This window comes from Micromys minutus (genome assembly GCF_963924665.1).
Source record: "Micromys minutus genome assembly, chromosome: 6".
Taxonomy (NCBI): Eukaryota; Metazoa; Chordata; class Mammalia; order Rodentia; family Muridae; genus Micromys; species Micromys minutus.
This window is the reverse complement of record NC_137975.1, coordinates 20,351,148-20,366,111: the sequence shown is the minus strand read 5'-3', so window position 1 is coordinate 20,366,111 and position 14,964 is coordinate 20,351,148. Positions and strand designations below refer to the sequence as shown.

General features: G+C 41.7%; 1 protein-coding gene across 1 annotated transcript in view; it reads left to right on the top strand.

Annotated features, from left to right (window-relative positions):
• The first annotated feature begins 5,625 nt into the window (after window positions 1–5,625).
• The window catches only part of DARS1 (aspartyl-tRNA synthetase 1), a 44,755-nt gene continuing 35,416 nt past the window's right edge, over window positions 5,626–14,964 (top strand). The window contains exons 1-3 of the mRNA XM_080917689.1: window positions 5,626–5,821; window positions 7,616–7,673; window positions 9,064–9,156. Of these exons, the coding sequence (XP_080773815.1) occupies window positions 5,756–5,821; window positions 7,616–7,673; window positions 9,064–9,156 (217 nt within the window). The 5' untranslated portion in view covers window positions 5,626–5,755. The remainder of the gene's footprint in view (window positions 5,822–7,615; window positions 7,674–9,063; window positions 9,157–14,964) is intronic.

Sequence of the window (14,964 nt, the reverse complement as noted above, 5' to 3'; positions counted from 1 at the left end):
TATTTGATTACCCACCACGATCATCTTCTTCCACAACTTGTCCCATGTCTTAACACATAAAGGCTTATAAATTCTATCTCCTTCCCAGGTTCTCTCTCTCTCTAAGTAGCACTAGTTAAAAATGCCACACTTACTTTCTAATCATGCCTACCCCTCAGCATCTCAAATCTCCTCCGACCAAACACAGATCACTCCCAATCTCTTTCTTTCGTTGAAACCTTAAAGGAACAACTGCCCCAACCCTCACACATACAGGCGGGCACACTGCCTCAGGCCATCTACACCTGGTACACAGATGGCAGCTCCTTTTATACACAAGGGGGTTCAAAGAGCAGGCTATGCCATGGAGTCAGATACCAAGTGGTCAAGGCGCAGTCCTAGCTGCCCACGCCATTAATCAACAGGCTGAACTAATAGCTCTCAGCCATGCCTTCCAGTTTGCACAAGGACAGTCCCTAAACAACTACCCAGATTCCAAACATGCCTCTCACACCCTCCTGTCTCATGCTGCCATCTGGAAAGATAGCATACTACTTACAACAAAAGGAGGATCAGTAACCAAACTAGACCAAATATGGCCGTGCTAAAAGCCTCCCATCTCCCCCTAGCTGTAGCACTGGTTCCACCAGACTGACAATTTCATCATCGATAAAGGAGATAACTGAGCCAATGAGGTGGCCAGAGCTGTGACCCCTGAAGGTCCAGGCCTATCCCACCCACCATGGACATCCTTATATCACAACCCAGGACCCCACTATCACCCTGACACTCAACAGATTCTACCCTGCTCTTTCATCCTAATAGCCAAGCCTTGTCTCAGTTTAAGGCCCATCTGCAGCCCACCCCTGAGGATTTACACTTCTTAAGAGCTATTACTGCCTCTTGTAAAATTCCAGTTATAATACACACACACACACACACACACACACACACACACACACACACACACCCTCTCTTCCTACTCACCAGGCCAGAGGCTCTCTCCCTGGAACTGACAGGCAACATGACTGGGGCCGTTCACCTCTATCTCAGGGATCCATGGGATCCCAGGTGAGAAATGGCCATGTTACCAGTAAGTTCTACTGTTTCTTTATCCCCCCAGGACCTGGTGAGCACAATTAAAATTCAGAGAAAATATATTCCGGTTATTCAACCGTGCAGCTAGGAGAAATAGTAGAGGTGATCCAACATTCCCCCAAAGTTGTAACCTCTTAACATCCCTTCTAAGTAATACAAACCTGTCATTTTGACTCCTGTTTCAGAGTCTGACCTCAACAGACCTACTGACTCCTTAATGTCACCCAAACTGGCCACTTTGAGGGTTGCTGGCTATGTGTTCCTCCTGGGACTAGCTCACAACTGCTTACTTACAGCCTCTCCTGTAACCTCATCAATCTTACGTCACCATCACCAACTGCCCCGAGTCCAGTGTTGCCACAACTTCTTACCTTTGTCATTTTTCATATCACCATCGTTGGCATGGCAAACTGCTTTGAGGCACCCAGGACACATTTTGTAGGGGCATTAAATTTCTTAGATGGCAATACTAACCCTTGACATCTCACCTCAGCTACAATGCTTTGATCCTTCACACTACTCAGTATACCATCCATCACTTACATACCAGTTGGTTAGAAGTTTGCATACTGGAATTTCTCTTCCCTACGTTGAGGATGATACAAGAAGAAAAGCCGTGTGGATTCTGGTTGTGAACTCAATAGCTGCCCAATATAATAAAGGACCCGTTCAAATTCTGCCCCTTCTGGCCGTCGCAGGAATAACATGGAACAGCAGGGCTGACCCTGGCAAGTATCTTCAGTTTATGTTCCCAGTTCATCCAGGACCTCCAACAGTTGGCCCAAGCCGTACCCACCCTTCAAGGACAAAGTGACTCCTTGGCAGCAATGGTACTCCAAGGTGGACAGGAACTAGATCTTCTTACAACTGAAAAGGTGGCCTTCTAAGAGGAACTCTACTTCTAGATCAGCCAATCCGTAGAGTAAAAAGCAAAGCCCAACAACTTCAAACAGACCTCGAAAAATACAAGGAAAAACACAATACCTTTAGCCCCTAGGCCTCTGAAGACCCCATGTGGAAATGACCCTTCCCCTTACTTGTTTTCCCGCTTTTACTAACTGCACCCTCATTTATCAATCTCTTCTCTACCTTCCTCCAACTCTAAATTTAAAAACTCAGTAATCAAACAGTTGATGAGTTTTTACAGGACCACCAACTCCTAGCACAGAGCCAGAGACTTGTGACTACTGATTATGTCCTGATAGTGAGGCTCAGCAGTGCCCCAAAGATGTTGCCATCCCCAGACAGCAGGGAGCTATCTAAAGAACACAGAGCCCCCATTTCTACCTCACCTGTCACTTCTTCCTATTCCCTCACCTCTTACAAGAAATAAAAGACAGGAATGTTAGAAAACCAAGAACCATCTGCATTCCAGAGCCAGGTGTCCCCTACCCCAGCCTGCCCATTCCAGAGCCAGGTCTCCCCTACCCCAGCCTGCCCATTCCAGAGCCAGGTGTCCCCTACCCCAGCCTGCCCATTCCAGAGCCAGGTCTCCCCTACCCCAGCCTGCCCATTCCAGAGCCAGGTGTCCCCTACCCCAGCCTGCCCATTCCAGAGCCAGGTGTCCCCTACCCCAGCCTGCCCATTCCAGAGCCAGGTGTCCCCTACCCCAGCCTGCCCATCCAGAGCCAGGTGTCCCCTACCCCAGCCTGCCCATTCCAGAGCCAGGTGTCCCCTACCCCAGCCTGCCCATCCAGAGCCAGGTGTCCCCTACCCCAGCCTGCCCATTCCAGAGCCAGGTGTCCCCTACCCCAGCCTGCCCATCCAGAGCCAGGTGTCCCCTACCCCAGCCTGCCCATTCCAGAGCCAGGTGTCCCCTACCCCAGCCTGCCTTCAGTAACTCAGCACCAGCAGCTACATCATCTCACCAGCCACTAAATGCAACCCATTTCCACAGTCATCATGGGTGGTGCATTCTCCCTGTACCCGTGTACTGTACCCTTTCATAAAGCCGGTGTCCTCATAACTTGTTCTATTTCTCCTCCATCCTTGCTTAAAGACAACCTTCATACTCCCTCTACCCCCAATAAATCTCCTGAGTGAGGTTTATTTCATGTGTGACTTTATGGCATTCCTTGGCCCCAAATTGCCTAGGTACTCTCCTGTTGAGAACCCCCAACAACCGACACTTGGAAGACCTCGGGAGAAGAGCATGTGGCCATTGATGTAGCAAATGCTTTTCTTCTGTTAGCAAGAAAGCAAGAGCACGTATTGTTAGAAGTAAGTTCAGGGTCACAAAGAAAGAAGCCACCATTCCAGCTGAAGTATCTGGACAAGGTAAACTTGACTCTTGATCACAAGGATACTCTGAAGAGCAACATCCCAACACAGAAAGTACATTTGGCTTTTATTTTAACTCAACTGTGTCTTTTCCCCATTGACTGGGGTCCGACCTCACAATCTTATTCTGTTGACTAGTCTGAAAAGAACTGGGACACAGGAAATGGAAGAAGGGGAACAGGGTCACTGCTCGAAAGAAAGGGGTCACTGTTCCAGGCCACCAAATTCCTAGACTAGAGCATGGTGCTTTTGTGTAAACAAAGGTTTTGCTGAGTGGGGAGGGCTGCAATATTTTCATAAGTTTTAACAAAGAAGGGGAGACCGAAAGATTTGAATTCCTGCTCCTAAACACAAGTTTTACAGTATTTGATAGAAAAAGTCATCGTTGATATTTCACATCGTTGATATACACATTTTTACACCATTACTCCAAAAATATGATCTAAATAAGAATGTTCTATCAAAGCAAAGGGGCCATAGTAAGAAGTATTCAGGGAAAACAACAATTAATAAACAAAAAGAAGTCTTATGGATACACTGAAATATGACTATCCCACCCTACCAAATCACAACAGAATTTATATGTTGACTTCTGCCGATCAGTTCACACATTAGTACTAAGCTGAAGAGAATAAATACTTCTCTTTAAAATGGAGCACATTCTTTCTGCATTAGAATCCCTTGAGTATAATGGAATGTGTTATTGATCATAAGTATTCAATATCATTCCCTAAGGAATGAATACATTCTTCTGTTTTGAGCAAATGGAAGCAGATTATTAAAATGTGTCTCTTCTAGGGAGTCAGCCTGCATCAAGATGGAAGGTCAGCTCAGGTTCCTGGCCAGACTTAGGAACATGACTGTCAGTAATCATTTTATTGCCAGTGGCTTATGTAATAATACTTAGCACAAAGCAAATATTTATATTTTTAAGATTCATTTATTCTATGTATGTGAGTACACTGTAGCTGTCTTCAGACACACCAGAAGAGGGCATCAGATCTCAGTACAGGTGGTTGTGAGCTCCAAGTGGTTGCTGGGAATTGAACTCAGGACCTCTGGAAGAGCAGCCAGTGCTCTTACCGCTGAGCCATCTCTCCAGCCCACAAAGCAGATATTTATAATCATTGATCAGTTAACTGGACCATATTTTCCTACCTATAATTACATAGTAAACTACATTCTCCAGAGCCACCATGTCTATCTTAGCATTGGATTCCAAGACCTAAGTAAAGTTATTCTCAGAGAGCTTTCATTTGAGGGGATGAGGTGCAGTTGGGGAGGAGGGGTCCACTTGTATCCTGTTAGCAAGTATTGACCATGACATTTTATGCCAAGTTAAGACACTACAGACAGCAAAAATGTGACAGAAACAGCTAAAAGTTGATGTCCATCGGGGAAGCAGTGTGTAGTCAAGTCTTCAAATTTTATCCCAACAAGCTTTTTGCTTTGTTTCAATTGTTGTTTTGAGATAGGGTCTCACTACGAAAACAAGGCTGGCCTCACTCTTGTGCCTCGGCTTCCCAAGTTCTGTAATTGCAGACCTACATTACCAGAGCCCACATTCAATAAAACCAACGGCATTAAATATATATATATATATATATATATTAGGGATGATTCACCCATTGGGCAACCAACATTATACATTGCCTTTAGCAATGCAACAAGTCAAGGAATATATGTAGGTTATTGCTTTTACAAAAGTACTCCATCCGGCCTTAGGAGCCCGCCCGCCTGTCCGGAACACAGCATCCAGCGTTCCTACACAGAGGAACAGGTTGCCCAGAGGTCTCCTCTGACCCAAAGGACAGTGAAGGCATTAATTCCAAAAGCAGATCCGAGGCTGAACTAGCAGAATGCTTTCACAAGTTGTCTGTGAAGGAGAGTGAAAAAAACGGTAATACCCCAGTCTCTAAACAAACAAGCTGTTTCACACTCTTGAGGCCAGCACTCAAGGAGCAGAGGCAGGAGGATTCTTGTGAGTTCCAGGCCAGACAGCACTACACTGACCCTGTCTTTACATTAATTAGAATTAAATTTAAAAAGAGGGACTTTGGGAACACGGGTCAGAAAATAAACGGCAATGACGTCAGACCAAGGTAGGTCAATAGAGGCCCTACAGGAAAGACACCTCTGAACCCGTCCTCCGAGACCACACCCACTTCTGAGTTACTGCCTGCTCCCGTGGGCGGGGCAAAGGGAGGAGCTGGCGACGGCCGTGCGAGATCTCCGCTGCGGCTCTCGCGATATTTCCGAAGCCAAGGTTCCACGCGGAGTCTGGGGCTTTAAAACAAGGGCTGAGAGGGCCAGACTTCGGGAGGGAGACGCTTTTTTAGCCTGCCCTACGGAAGCCTGCGTGGGAGGGTGGTATCCACTCCCCAAATCCAGTGTCCTGATGCCCAGCGCCAACGCCAGCCGTAAGGGTCAGGAGAAGCCGCGGGAGATCGTGGACGCGGCGGAAGTGGGTTTCTTCCTTCCCCGGGTCGGGGAGCGCTCTGCGGGAGGGAGTGGGGCGATCGGGGCGCTCAGAGGGAGCTCCTGTCAGCGCTTTCCCCGCAGGCCACGGCGTGAGGTGTCGTGCCCTAGGCCAATACTCCCGAGGACCTCAGGGGCCATGCCTGGGCGCGCGCCCCGAACTATTGGGACGGTGGCCTAGAAGAAACGTGTTCCTGGGGGGTGGAGGGACCGGGTAAACGAGTAGCGCTCACGGAACCGGAAGTAGCTGCAGCGAGGGTCACACGAGCCTTCCTAGGTTAGCACGTCCTGCACGTAACACACCACCCCAGTCCCCGGAAAATTTTCGATAAAGCACTACTAATCGATACCCTCTTAGTTCTCATAATGTTCTGGCAAGTCAGGACAGCTCTTTGCAACACTGGCTGCCAGTGTGTTTAATGACTTTTCCTTGTGACAGCTGCGAACACATGTTATCTTAGTTTCCTTTCTCAGTGACCCCGTGGGGTAGGTAATGCAGTTCCCAGAGATGACCATCAGTGATCTTTAGCGCTTCCCAGAAGTCAAAGTTTGAAATCCTCCAAGTTAGGTGTATTGTAGTAATACTTAGGTCTTAGTCGTTGGCTCCTAACTTTTTGTTGGAGGAATTCAGCATTTGGTAACTACATCATAACTCAGAATAATAAGTTAATATTTAGTTCTGATAAAATGTGAATACTGAGTAGAAATTACAACACTCCCCCCCTTCGGTTTACACGCTGCCACCTATTTGTGGCACATGTGATAGGGTCTTTCTACTGTGGCTCTCTGTAAAAGTATTTATTAATATTCAGAAGTAATTGCTTGGTAAGCCCCGTAACATGTTTTATTTCAATATACTTGAAAAAAAAATAAATAAAAGCTTCTCCTATTAATAGAGAATTTCAACAAGAGAATGTAGGACAAAAACTGTTCCAGACATCCTTCAAAACTACCTTGCAAAAAAATCTAAGGGAATTATTTTTGTGTGTTGTTGTGTCTAATCATACAAGTTTTCAACGAACCCTTGTAAGTAGAACAGGTATAAGATATAATATGTGGTAGACATTATAATCAAGTTCTATAAATGGAAGGAACTTAAGATCATTGTAGAGGTAAAGTAAGATAAAATGAAAGACTGGTGTATGAAAGTGTAGCTCATAGTATGAACTTCAGCTACTGTTCCTAACTTACTACATGAAATCTGATAATATTGCCATTCTCTGACTCGTGATCTGTTATTATGAGGCTGGGCTCTAGAAAGAGGAAGCAGGTGAATTCTCTGATCATGTTTTACAGAAGGAAAGTTGTAGTTAGCAGGTATCAAACATGCTCCTATTTCTAAGAACCAAACATCTGGTGCTCAGAAACCTTACCCAAAGCATTGGTTCTCTTTGAACATCTCTTCCTGTAGCAGGAAGTTAATAAAACTGTAGGACTTCATCTTACTCCCTTCACTGGGGAAATTTATATCTCTTCTTTGAAGTAGACTAATCTCCCTTTGGAATAAGATAGTTAAGATGCATTTTATGCATGTGTAAATTACACCTGGGAGTACTATTATGCACGATACATCTATGCATATATGTATATATAATAAATATATATAACCAGAAACTGGATGCTTTTCTGTTTGCAGTAAGCACACACATACAAATTTCCATATTTTGACATGGCTGAGTTTAATAATGTTTTTGGAAATTAATACAAATTTATTTGCAGTTCTAGGTGCTTATATTTATGTATTTAAATTAAAAGTCATATTACAAATCTTTTCTTCTAGGATTATGCTAAAGAGAGATATGGGATATCCTCTATGATACAATCACAAGAAAAACCAGGTTAGTGTTTTCTTTTTAATTCTAGGAGAACACTTGATGAAGTTTGAAACAGGATTGACTAAAGGTATTAATACAAAGGAATAACTTTGAAAAGTTTAAATGTCGTTCATTGATGTTACCACACTCTGTAGACATTGTCAGCCTGCAGGTCTTAATCTGGAAAATAATTTATTTTATTTATTTATTTATTTATTTATTTATTTATTTATTTATTTATTTTGAGACAGAGTCTTGTGAATTACAATTACCCAGGTTGGTCCTGAACTCCCTATGGCTGAGAAAGACCTGTGACTTCTGACCTTCCTCTCTATACCCCCGAGTGCTGATTTAACCAAGTGTGCACTGCCACTCCAACCAGATCTACTTTTTACATTTTTGGTTTGTTTGTTGAAATGGGGTTTCTCTGTAACCCTGGCTGTCCTGGAATTTGCTTTGTAGACCAAGCTGGTCTCAAACTCAAAGATACTCACCTGCCTCTGCCTCCTGAGTGCTGGGATTAAAATCAAGTGCCAGCACTTCTCTGCCAAATCTCTCTTAAACCCTCAGACTGCTCTGTCTTCTCTTTCACAGTGTGTATGCTGGACTTCACAGACACCTGCTTGGTGCACAGTCCATTGGCAGTATTCCTCTTCCGTTTCCTTTGCTTTTGGCCTTAAGGGCCATAGTGTTCTCCTGTAAACAACACTTTTTACAGTGAGACAAACCAGGATATTCAGATAAAGGGGAGCCCTGTGAAAGGGTCATCAACCCCAAAGTGGTCTTGACCTGCAGGTTGAGACCCTGCTTTATTAGAGACTAGAGAATCTTCAGTGCTTTCTTTCTCTATCACTTGGTTCTGGCTTCTTTAGGAAATTGTCTCATCCTCTCCTATGAACTCATGCTAGTGGGGAAGATGGAAACTGTAGCCCTGGGTCTATATCATCTCAGCTCAAGGCAGGAATTTCAAGAGCCTTTTCCCAGCATTAGTTTTAGTCAGTGCTTGACTGGGTTACTCCTTGTCAGAGATCCTTGTAGCTAGCCTATTTACATCTGATGGCCATTTTCACAGCATGTACACAAATCATCCTGTTAGCTTTGGCCTAGGCAGGTAAGGTACATTGTATTTGGCCATTTAAAAGCATTGAAGTGCTCAGCAAATTTGCAGTGTGAAATGTTGATGACTACAGTGTAGACTAAATTAGAAAAAGAATACTTAGGAACCTTTTGCTGTAGTCTTAGGCAAGAAGAAGATAGCAGAAAATATAATTAGGAAGTGCAGTTCATAAAGGAGATATATTACATAGAGAAAAATATCAAAGAATTTTTAACGTGATAGCAAGTTTTTAAACTGGCTATCAGACAATTATCACTGTAAGTCTGAATTTTATAATTGCTTTACTGTGTATTACAGATAGAGTTTTGGTTCGAGTTAAGGACCTGACAGTACAAAAAGCTGATGAGGTTGTTTGGGTCCGTGCAAGAGTTCATACGAGCAGAGCAAAAGGTAAGATTGGCCTAATGGTTATAGATAGCTCTTTGGATATATATATATATATATATATATATATATATATACATTTTAAAAAAATCTTAATATGTATACATGTTTTGCCTATTGTATGTTTTTCTATGGGTATATATGCGTGTGTCTTTCTATATGTATATGTATGTCTATGGCTATGTGTTGTATGTCTTTCTATTGGTATGTATATGTATGTCTTTCTATGGGTATGTATGTGTTGTATGTCTTTCTGTGGGTATGTATGTGTTGTATGTCTTTCTGTGGGTATGTATGTGTTGTATGTCTTTCTGTGGGTATGTATGTGTTGTATGTCTTTCTGTGGGTATGTATATGTGTGAGCACAGGTGCCTGTAGAGCCCAGAAGAGGGCTTTGGATCTCCTGGGGTTGAAGGTAAAGGCATTTGTGAGCTGCCTAACAGAATTTGGGTTTTGGGAATGGAGCATGGTTCCTGAGTAAAAGCAGTATATACTCCTAACTTCTTGTCAGTCTGTCTATCCCCACATTGTATATTTACAGTGTAATTATTTAGATAAAAGAATATCAAAAGAAACATTATGGTTGTTTAAATCTCAATTTTTATGAAATAAGGGCCTTGGCCTACTCTTCAGCATTTTCTAAAAATGTAGTGATGTTTATATTTGTTGTAACTTCATTTGTATCGCTTTTCTGATTTAATCATGCCTATACATTCACTTTCTAAAGAAAGGTAAAGATAAAATTTATTTATTTATTTTATGTATATAAATGCTGTATTTCCATGTATGCCTGCATTACAGATAGGGTATCAGATCCTAGTATAGATGGATGGGAGCCTCCATGTGATTATTGGGAACTGAACTCAGGACTTCTGGAAGAGCAGCTGGTACTTTTAAGCACTGAGCCATTTCTCTAGCTCCAAGCTAAATCATCTTTGTGTCTCTTCAGAAGAATTTATTTAATGTGTTTCATATTACATTTCTTAGAACTTTATTTTAAAGCATTTTATTACAGATTAATGTATGTGTATAATTTTTTAAATTCTGCCATTCTATACTCATGCCTCCCAATACCATTAGTTAAGAGTTTGTCTGTTCTAATATCAAATTCTTTTTTATTGCTATTATTATTTATTTTCCTCTTTATTAGATGTATTTTATATACATTTAAAATGTTATCCTTTTTCCTGGTTTCCCCTGTATAAACACCCTTTCACATGCCCCTCCCGTGCTTCTATGAGGGTGTTCAACCAACCAACCACTCCTTCCCTTCTCCCTGCCTGACATTCTCCTACACTGGAGCATAAAGCCTGGCAAGACCAAGGGCTTCTCCTTGTATTGATGCCCAACAAGGCATTACTCTGCTACATATGCACCTGGAAGCATGGGTACATCCATGTGGACTTTTCTGTAGTAGTTTAGTCCCTGGGAGCTCTGGTTGGGTGGTATTTTTATTCTTATGTGGTTGCAAACACCTTCAGCTTCTTCAATTTTTTCTCTAAATTGTCTATTGGGTATCATGTTCTCAGTTCAATGGTTGGCTGTGAGTATTGGCCTCTATATTTGTCATGCTCTGGCAGATCCTCTCAGGAGAAGCTATATCAGGCTCTTGTCAGCATGCAGTTTTGGCAGCAGCAATATTGTCTGGGTTTTGTGGATGTATATGTGCTAGATCACCAGTTGGGGCAGACTCTGGATGGCCTTTGCTTCAGTCTGTGATCCAAAATTTGTCTCTGTATTTCCTGCTTGAATATTTTTGTTCTTCCTTCTAAGAAAGACTGAAACATCCATACTTTGGTCATCCTTCTTCTTGAGCTTTATGTGGTCTGTGAATTGTGTCTTGGGTATTCTGAGTTCTTAGGCTAATATCCACTTATCAGTGAGTGCACACCATGTGTGTTATTTTGTGATTGGGTTACCTAACTCGGAATATTTTCTAGTTCCAACCATTTGCCTAAAAATTTTATAGAGTCTTTTTTATAAGCTGAGCAGTACTCCATTGTGTACCACAATTTCTGTATCCATTCCTCTGTTGAAGGACATCAGGTTTCTTTCCAGCTTCTGGCTGTTATAAATGACCATTATGAACATGGTAGAGCCTAATATCAAATTCTTAAGTAATGAATACTGTTGTTGGGTTTGAGTTTTAAGTTAGTGACAGTTTGGACCAATAATCATTTTATAGTTCTCTCTCTCTCCCTCTCCCCCCCTTTCTCTCTCTCTCTCTCCCTTTCTCTATCTGTCTCTCTCTCTCAGTAGATGAGTTTGTTTTTTCTCTTTTTTAACTATTAAAGATTTACTTTGTGCATTTTTGTGTGGATATGTGCATATGAGCACTGGATCATAGGTGAGCCATTGTCTTTACCTCAGGTACATTTTGTTGTTTTGGTTTTGGAGGCAGGATCTTTGTGTAGTCTGGTCTGCCTGAAGCTCTGTATAGACCAGGCTAGCCTTGAACTCACTGAAATCAACCTGCCTTTGGTAGGATTAAAGATGTGTACCACTATGCTTGGGTCTTTTTCTTCTTTTTCTTTTAAGATTGTTTTATTGAGTGCCTGACATGGGTGCTTTGAAACTGTATTCTTCTGAAAGAAAAAGTGCTCTTAGCCTACTGAGCCATCTGTCCAGCCTCAAATTTTATTCAGATAATAGAAAGAGAATGAATCCATGTAGCTGGACCAAGACTTCCCCTCCCCTCTTTATGAAAAAAAAAAAAACTCATCCATGCCTCTTAGGTTTTGTTTTCTTTTGTTTGCTTAGTTGTTTGTTTGTTTGTTTGGTTGGTTGGTTGGTAACCACTGAGCATCCCCCATCTTTTAAATGCATCAGTGAAGCCAAGATCTGGGATCCCAGTAAAATAAGAATTCCCAGTTTGAGACCAACCTGGATATGTAGTGTAGACTTCCTTGAGGAAAAAAAAAGTTTAAAATGGCATTTTGAAGTTGTTTTAAGATTAACCTGATTTTTTTCCTTTATACTGTATAACAGCATTTAGTTTTAAATCATTTACAATATTTTCTTAAGATTGATTTCTATGTGTTTATGTATGTTTCTATTCACTTCTGAGAGGCCAAAAGAAGGTGTCAAGTGTTCCCAGTTGTTGCTCTCTTGATGTAGGATCACTCACATTTTCTCAGCTGGACTAGAAGCAACCAAGCCTTAGTCATCCTATACAATACTCTTAATTTGTTTTCTTCATTATAAAAATAATACCTTATTTAACATACTCAAATAATATGGAATTAAGTCAGGAATAAATATAAAATTAGTCATAAATATTTCAGACTGATTTTCATGAGCCTGAGTATGAAGGCTATGTTTGAGTCAACAGTTTTATGATAAAGTTTTATAACCTATACTTTTTACCTTCCCATGTCTGTGCATATAGGTATTCGCAGACTGTTTTACTGTGTGTTGATTGTGGTGCTGGGGCTCAAATCTGGGCCTGTGCTAATACACACACACAACGGGTTTTTAGGATCCTTCTGAGCAGACTATTTTTAAAGCTGTAATATTTAGAAACACTTTCACAGAGACAGCTTGGGACTGTGGCACCGAAGTTGACTGTGGGTCTGTTGTGTTAATGAAGCCTACAAACATGAAGTGAAGGATAACAGTTTTCATTTTGTTCTGTGAATAGTAGAGTAATGGATGCCTTTCTCATTATGACTTTTTTTCCCATACTTAATTTACTTTACATCCTAATAAACAGGATTTTTGGTGTTGTTTTTTTTTTGTTTTTTGCTTTGTTTTGTTTTGTTTTGAGCTGGGTGGTGGTGACATAGGACTTTGTCCCAGCACTGGGAAGGCAGAGGCAAATGGACCTCTGAGTTCAAGGCCAGCCTGGTCTGCAGTGTGAGTTCCAGGACAGCCAAGACTACACAAAAAAACTCCATCTCTAAAACCAAAAAAGAAAATTAACTAAAATATAATTACATCATGCCCATTACCAGATTGCCCTTCGACTAGCATTGGCTAAATTTACTTTTAGCCAGTTATCAGTTATAGTGGAATGCTTTTTACTTAGCTCTTTTGAGTATTGACTGTTCTTTTTTTAAGAATTTGCTCATTGAGAACTAAATAATATGTCACCATTATTTGCTTCAACTTCTGTTGCTTCATGGCACTAACATCTTGTTCCTTACAATTGACTTTTGTTGCTTTGTTTTTGAGACAGGGTTTCTCTGTGTAACTCTGGCTGTCCTGGAACTCACTCTATAGACCAGGCTGGGGTCACATCCGCCTGCCTCTGCCTCCCAAGTGCTGAAAAAGGTGTGACACTGAGCCCAGATAATGTTTTCTTTTTCTTTCATGTTGCCTGTTTTTGTTTTGTGAGGGCGAGTCGGTGTTCTTATAACCCTTTAAGAACTTTATATACCAGTCCTATTAACTGTTGTTCAGGTCCCTCAGAACTGGGTTATGTTTGGTTTTGAGCTGCCTGGTGGGTGGTGGGGCTCAAACTTGGATGCTCTGGAAAAGCATCTAGTGGTCTTAACTGCTGAGTCCTGTCCAGCCTCTGTTGTACCATTTTCAAAGAAAGAAGTTCATCTTTTGTTGTATGATTTAGTCCTTGGTTTCATTGTTTACTGGCTTTCTTTTTGGAACATGAAGTGTTCTACAGGTGCTCTCTCAATGAGGTGCTTTCCCTATCTTTGTTTGGGCTTATTTATTTTAGTTGTTTAGGAGCTTTTTGTTTGTTTGGTTTTTGGTTTTGGATATGCTGTCCCATGTAGCCCAGTGAGGCCTCAACCTTAACTATCTGACTATGGATTATCTTGTTCACCTCCAGAGTTCCAGGATTATAGGTGTCTACCACCACCCCCAATTTTATTTTTTCTCTCTTTGATAGATTTTGTTTAGAGTCTCTCTGTAGCCGAGTGCTTACTTCTTGGGCTTCACAGATGTGGCAGTTAAGGATTAGAACAGAGTGACCTCCGGGGACTCTCACCACTCAGTCCCTCCTTCCTGGTCTATGACCTTTTTTTGTTTCATTTTGGTTTTTGTTTTTAGTAGAAAAGATTTGCTTTTTAGCATTTCACCTAATTAAGGAATATTAACACTCCCCTCCTTTTTTTTAAGTACTTTGCCCCTTCATAGTTTCTTTCCAGTAGCAGATGTGTCAGGCCTTGGGATGCTTGTTTCCTTCTGTGTTTAACTCCTAGATGTCCCCACGTCTTCTTTACTATGTGTGTTGAATTCTATACCCAAGAGTGCATCTTTAATGTGTTTTCTTTTTAGCCCTGACTTTTCCATCTGTGCCTTTTCTATGATTGTGTGTGTGTGTGTGTGTGTGTGTGTGTGTGTGTGTGTGTGTGTATTTGGCCTACAAAGACTACTCTGTGGGTAAAGTGCTTGCTGCCTAAGCATAAGGCCTGAGTTCAAATCTCTAGAACCCATCCTTAAAAGCCAGACACTGTGGCATGCACCTGTAACCCAACACTGAGCTCTCGCTCGTGGTGAGTAGAGCTCGGGGGTGGATAGGTGTGGGCTGCTATTGAAAAATGTCCTGATATCAGCCTGTGGCCTCCACACACACACCAGCCCATACACATGTGCATACTCTACATATATATCTTTAAAATCTTTTTAATTAGGAAAGATATTTATTATAGAAAGGGTTTGTGGGGGGTTAGGGATGGGTTGGTGTTGTTAGGTCTGTATGTGAGTGCATGGTGGTTTGTTGTTTTCTGAAAGTTTCATTATGTATTCCTGACAGGCCTGAAAAATCACTGTATAGAACAGGTATGGAATGATACAGGATTCATAAGTAATCTATTTCAGGTTAAGAGCAAGAAATGGCAGCTCTTTATGAAA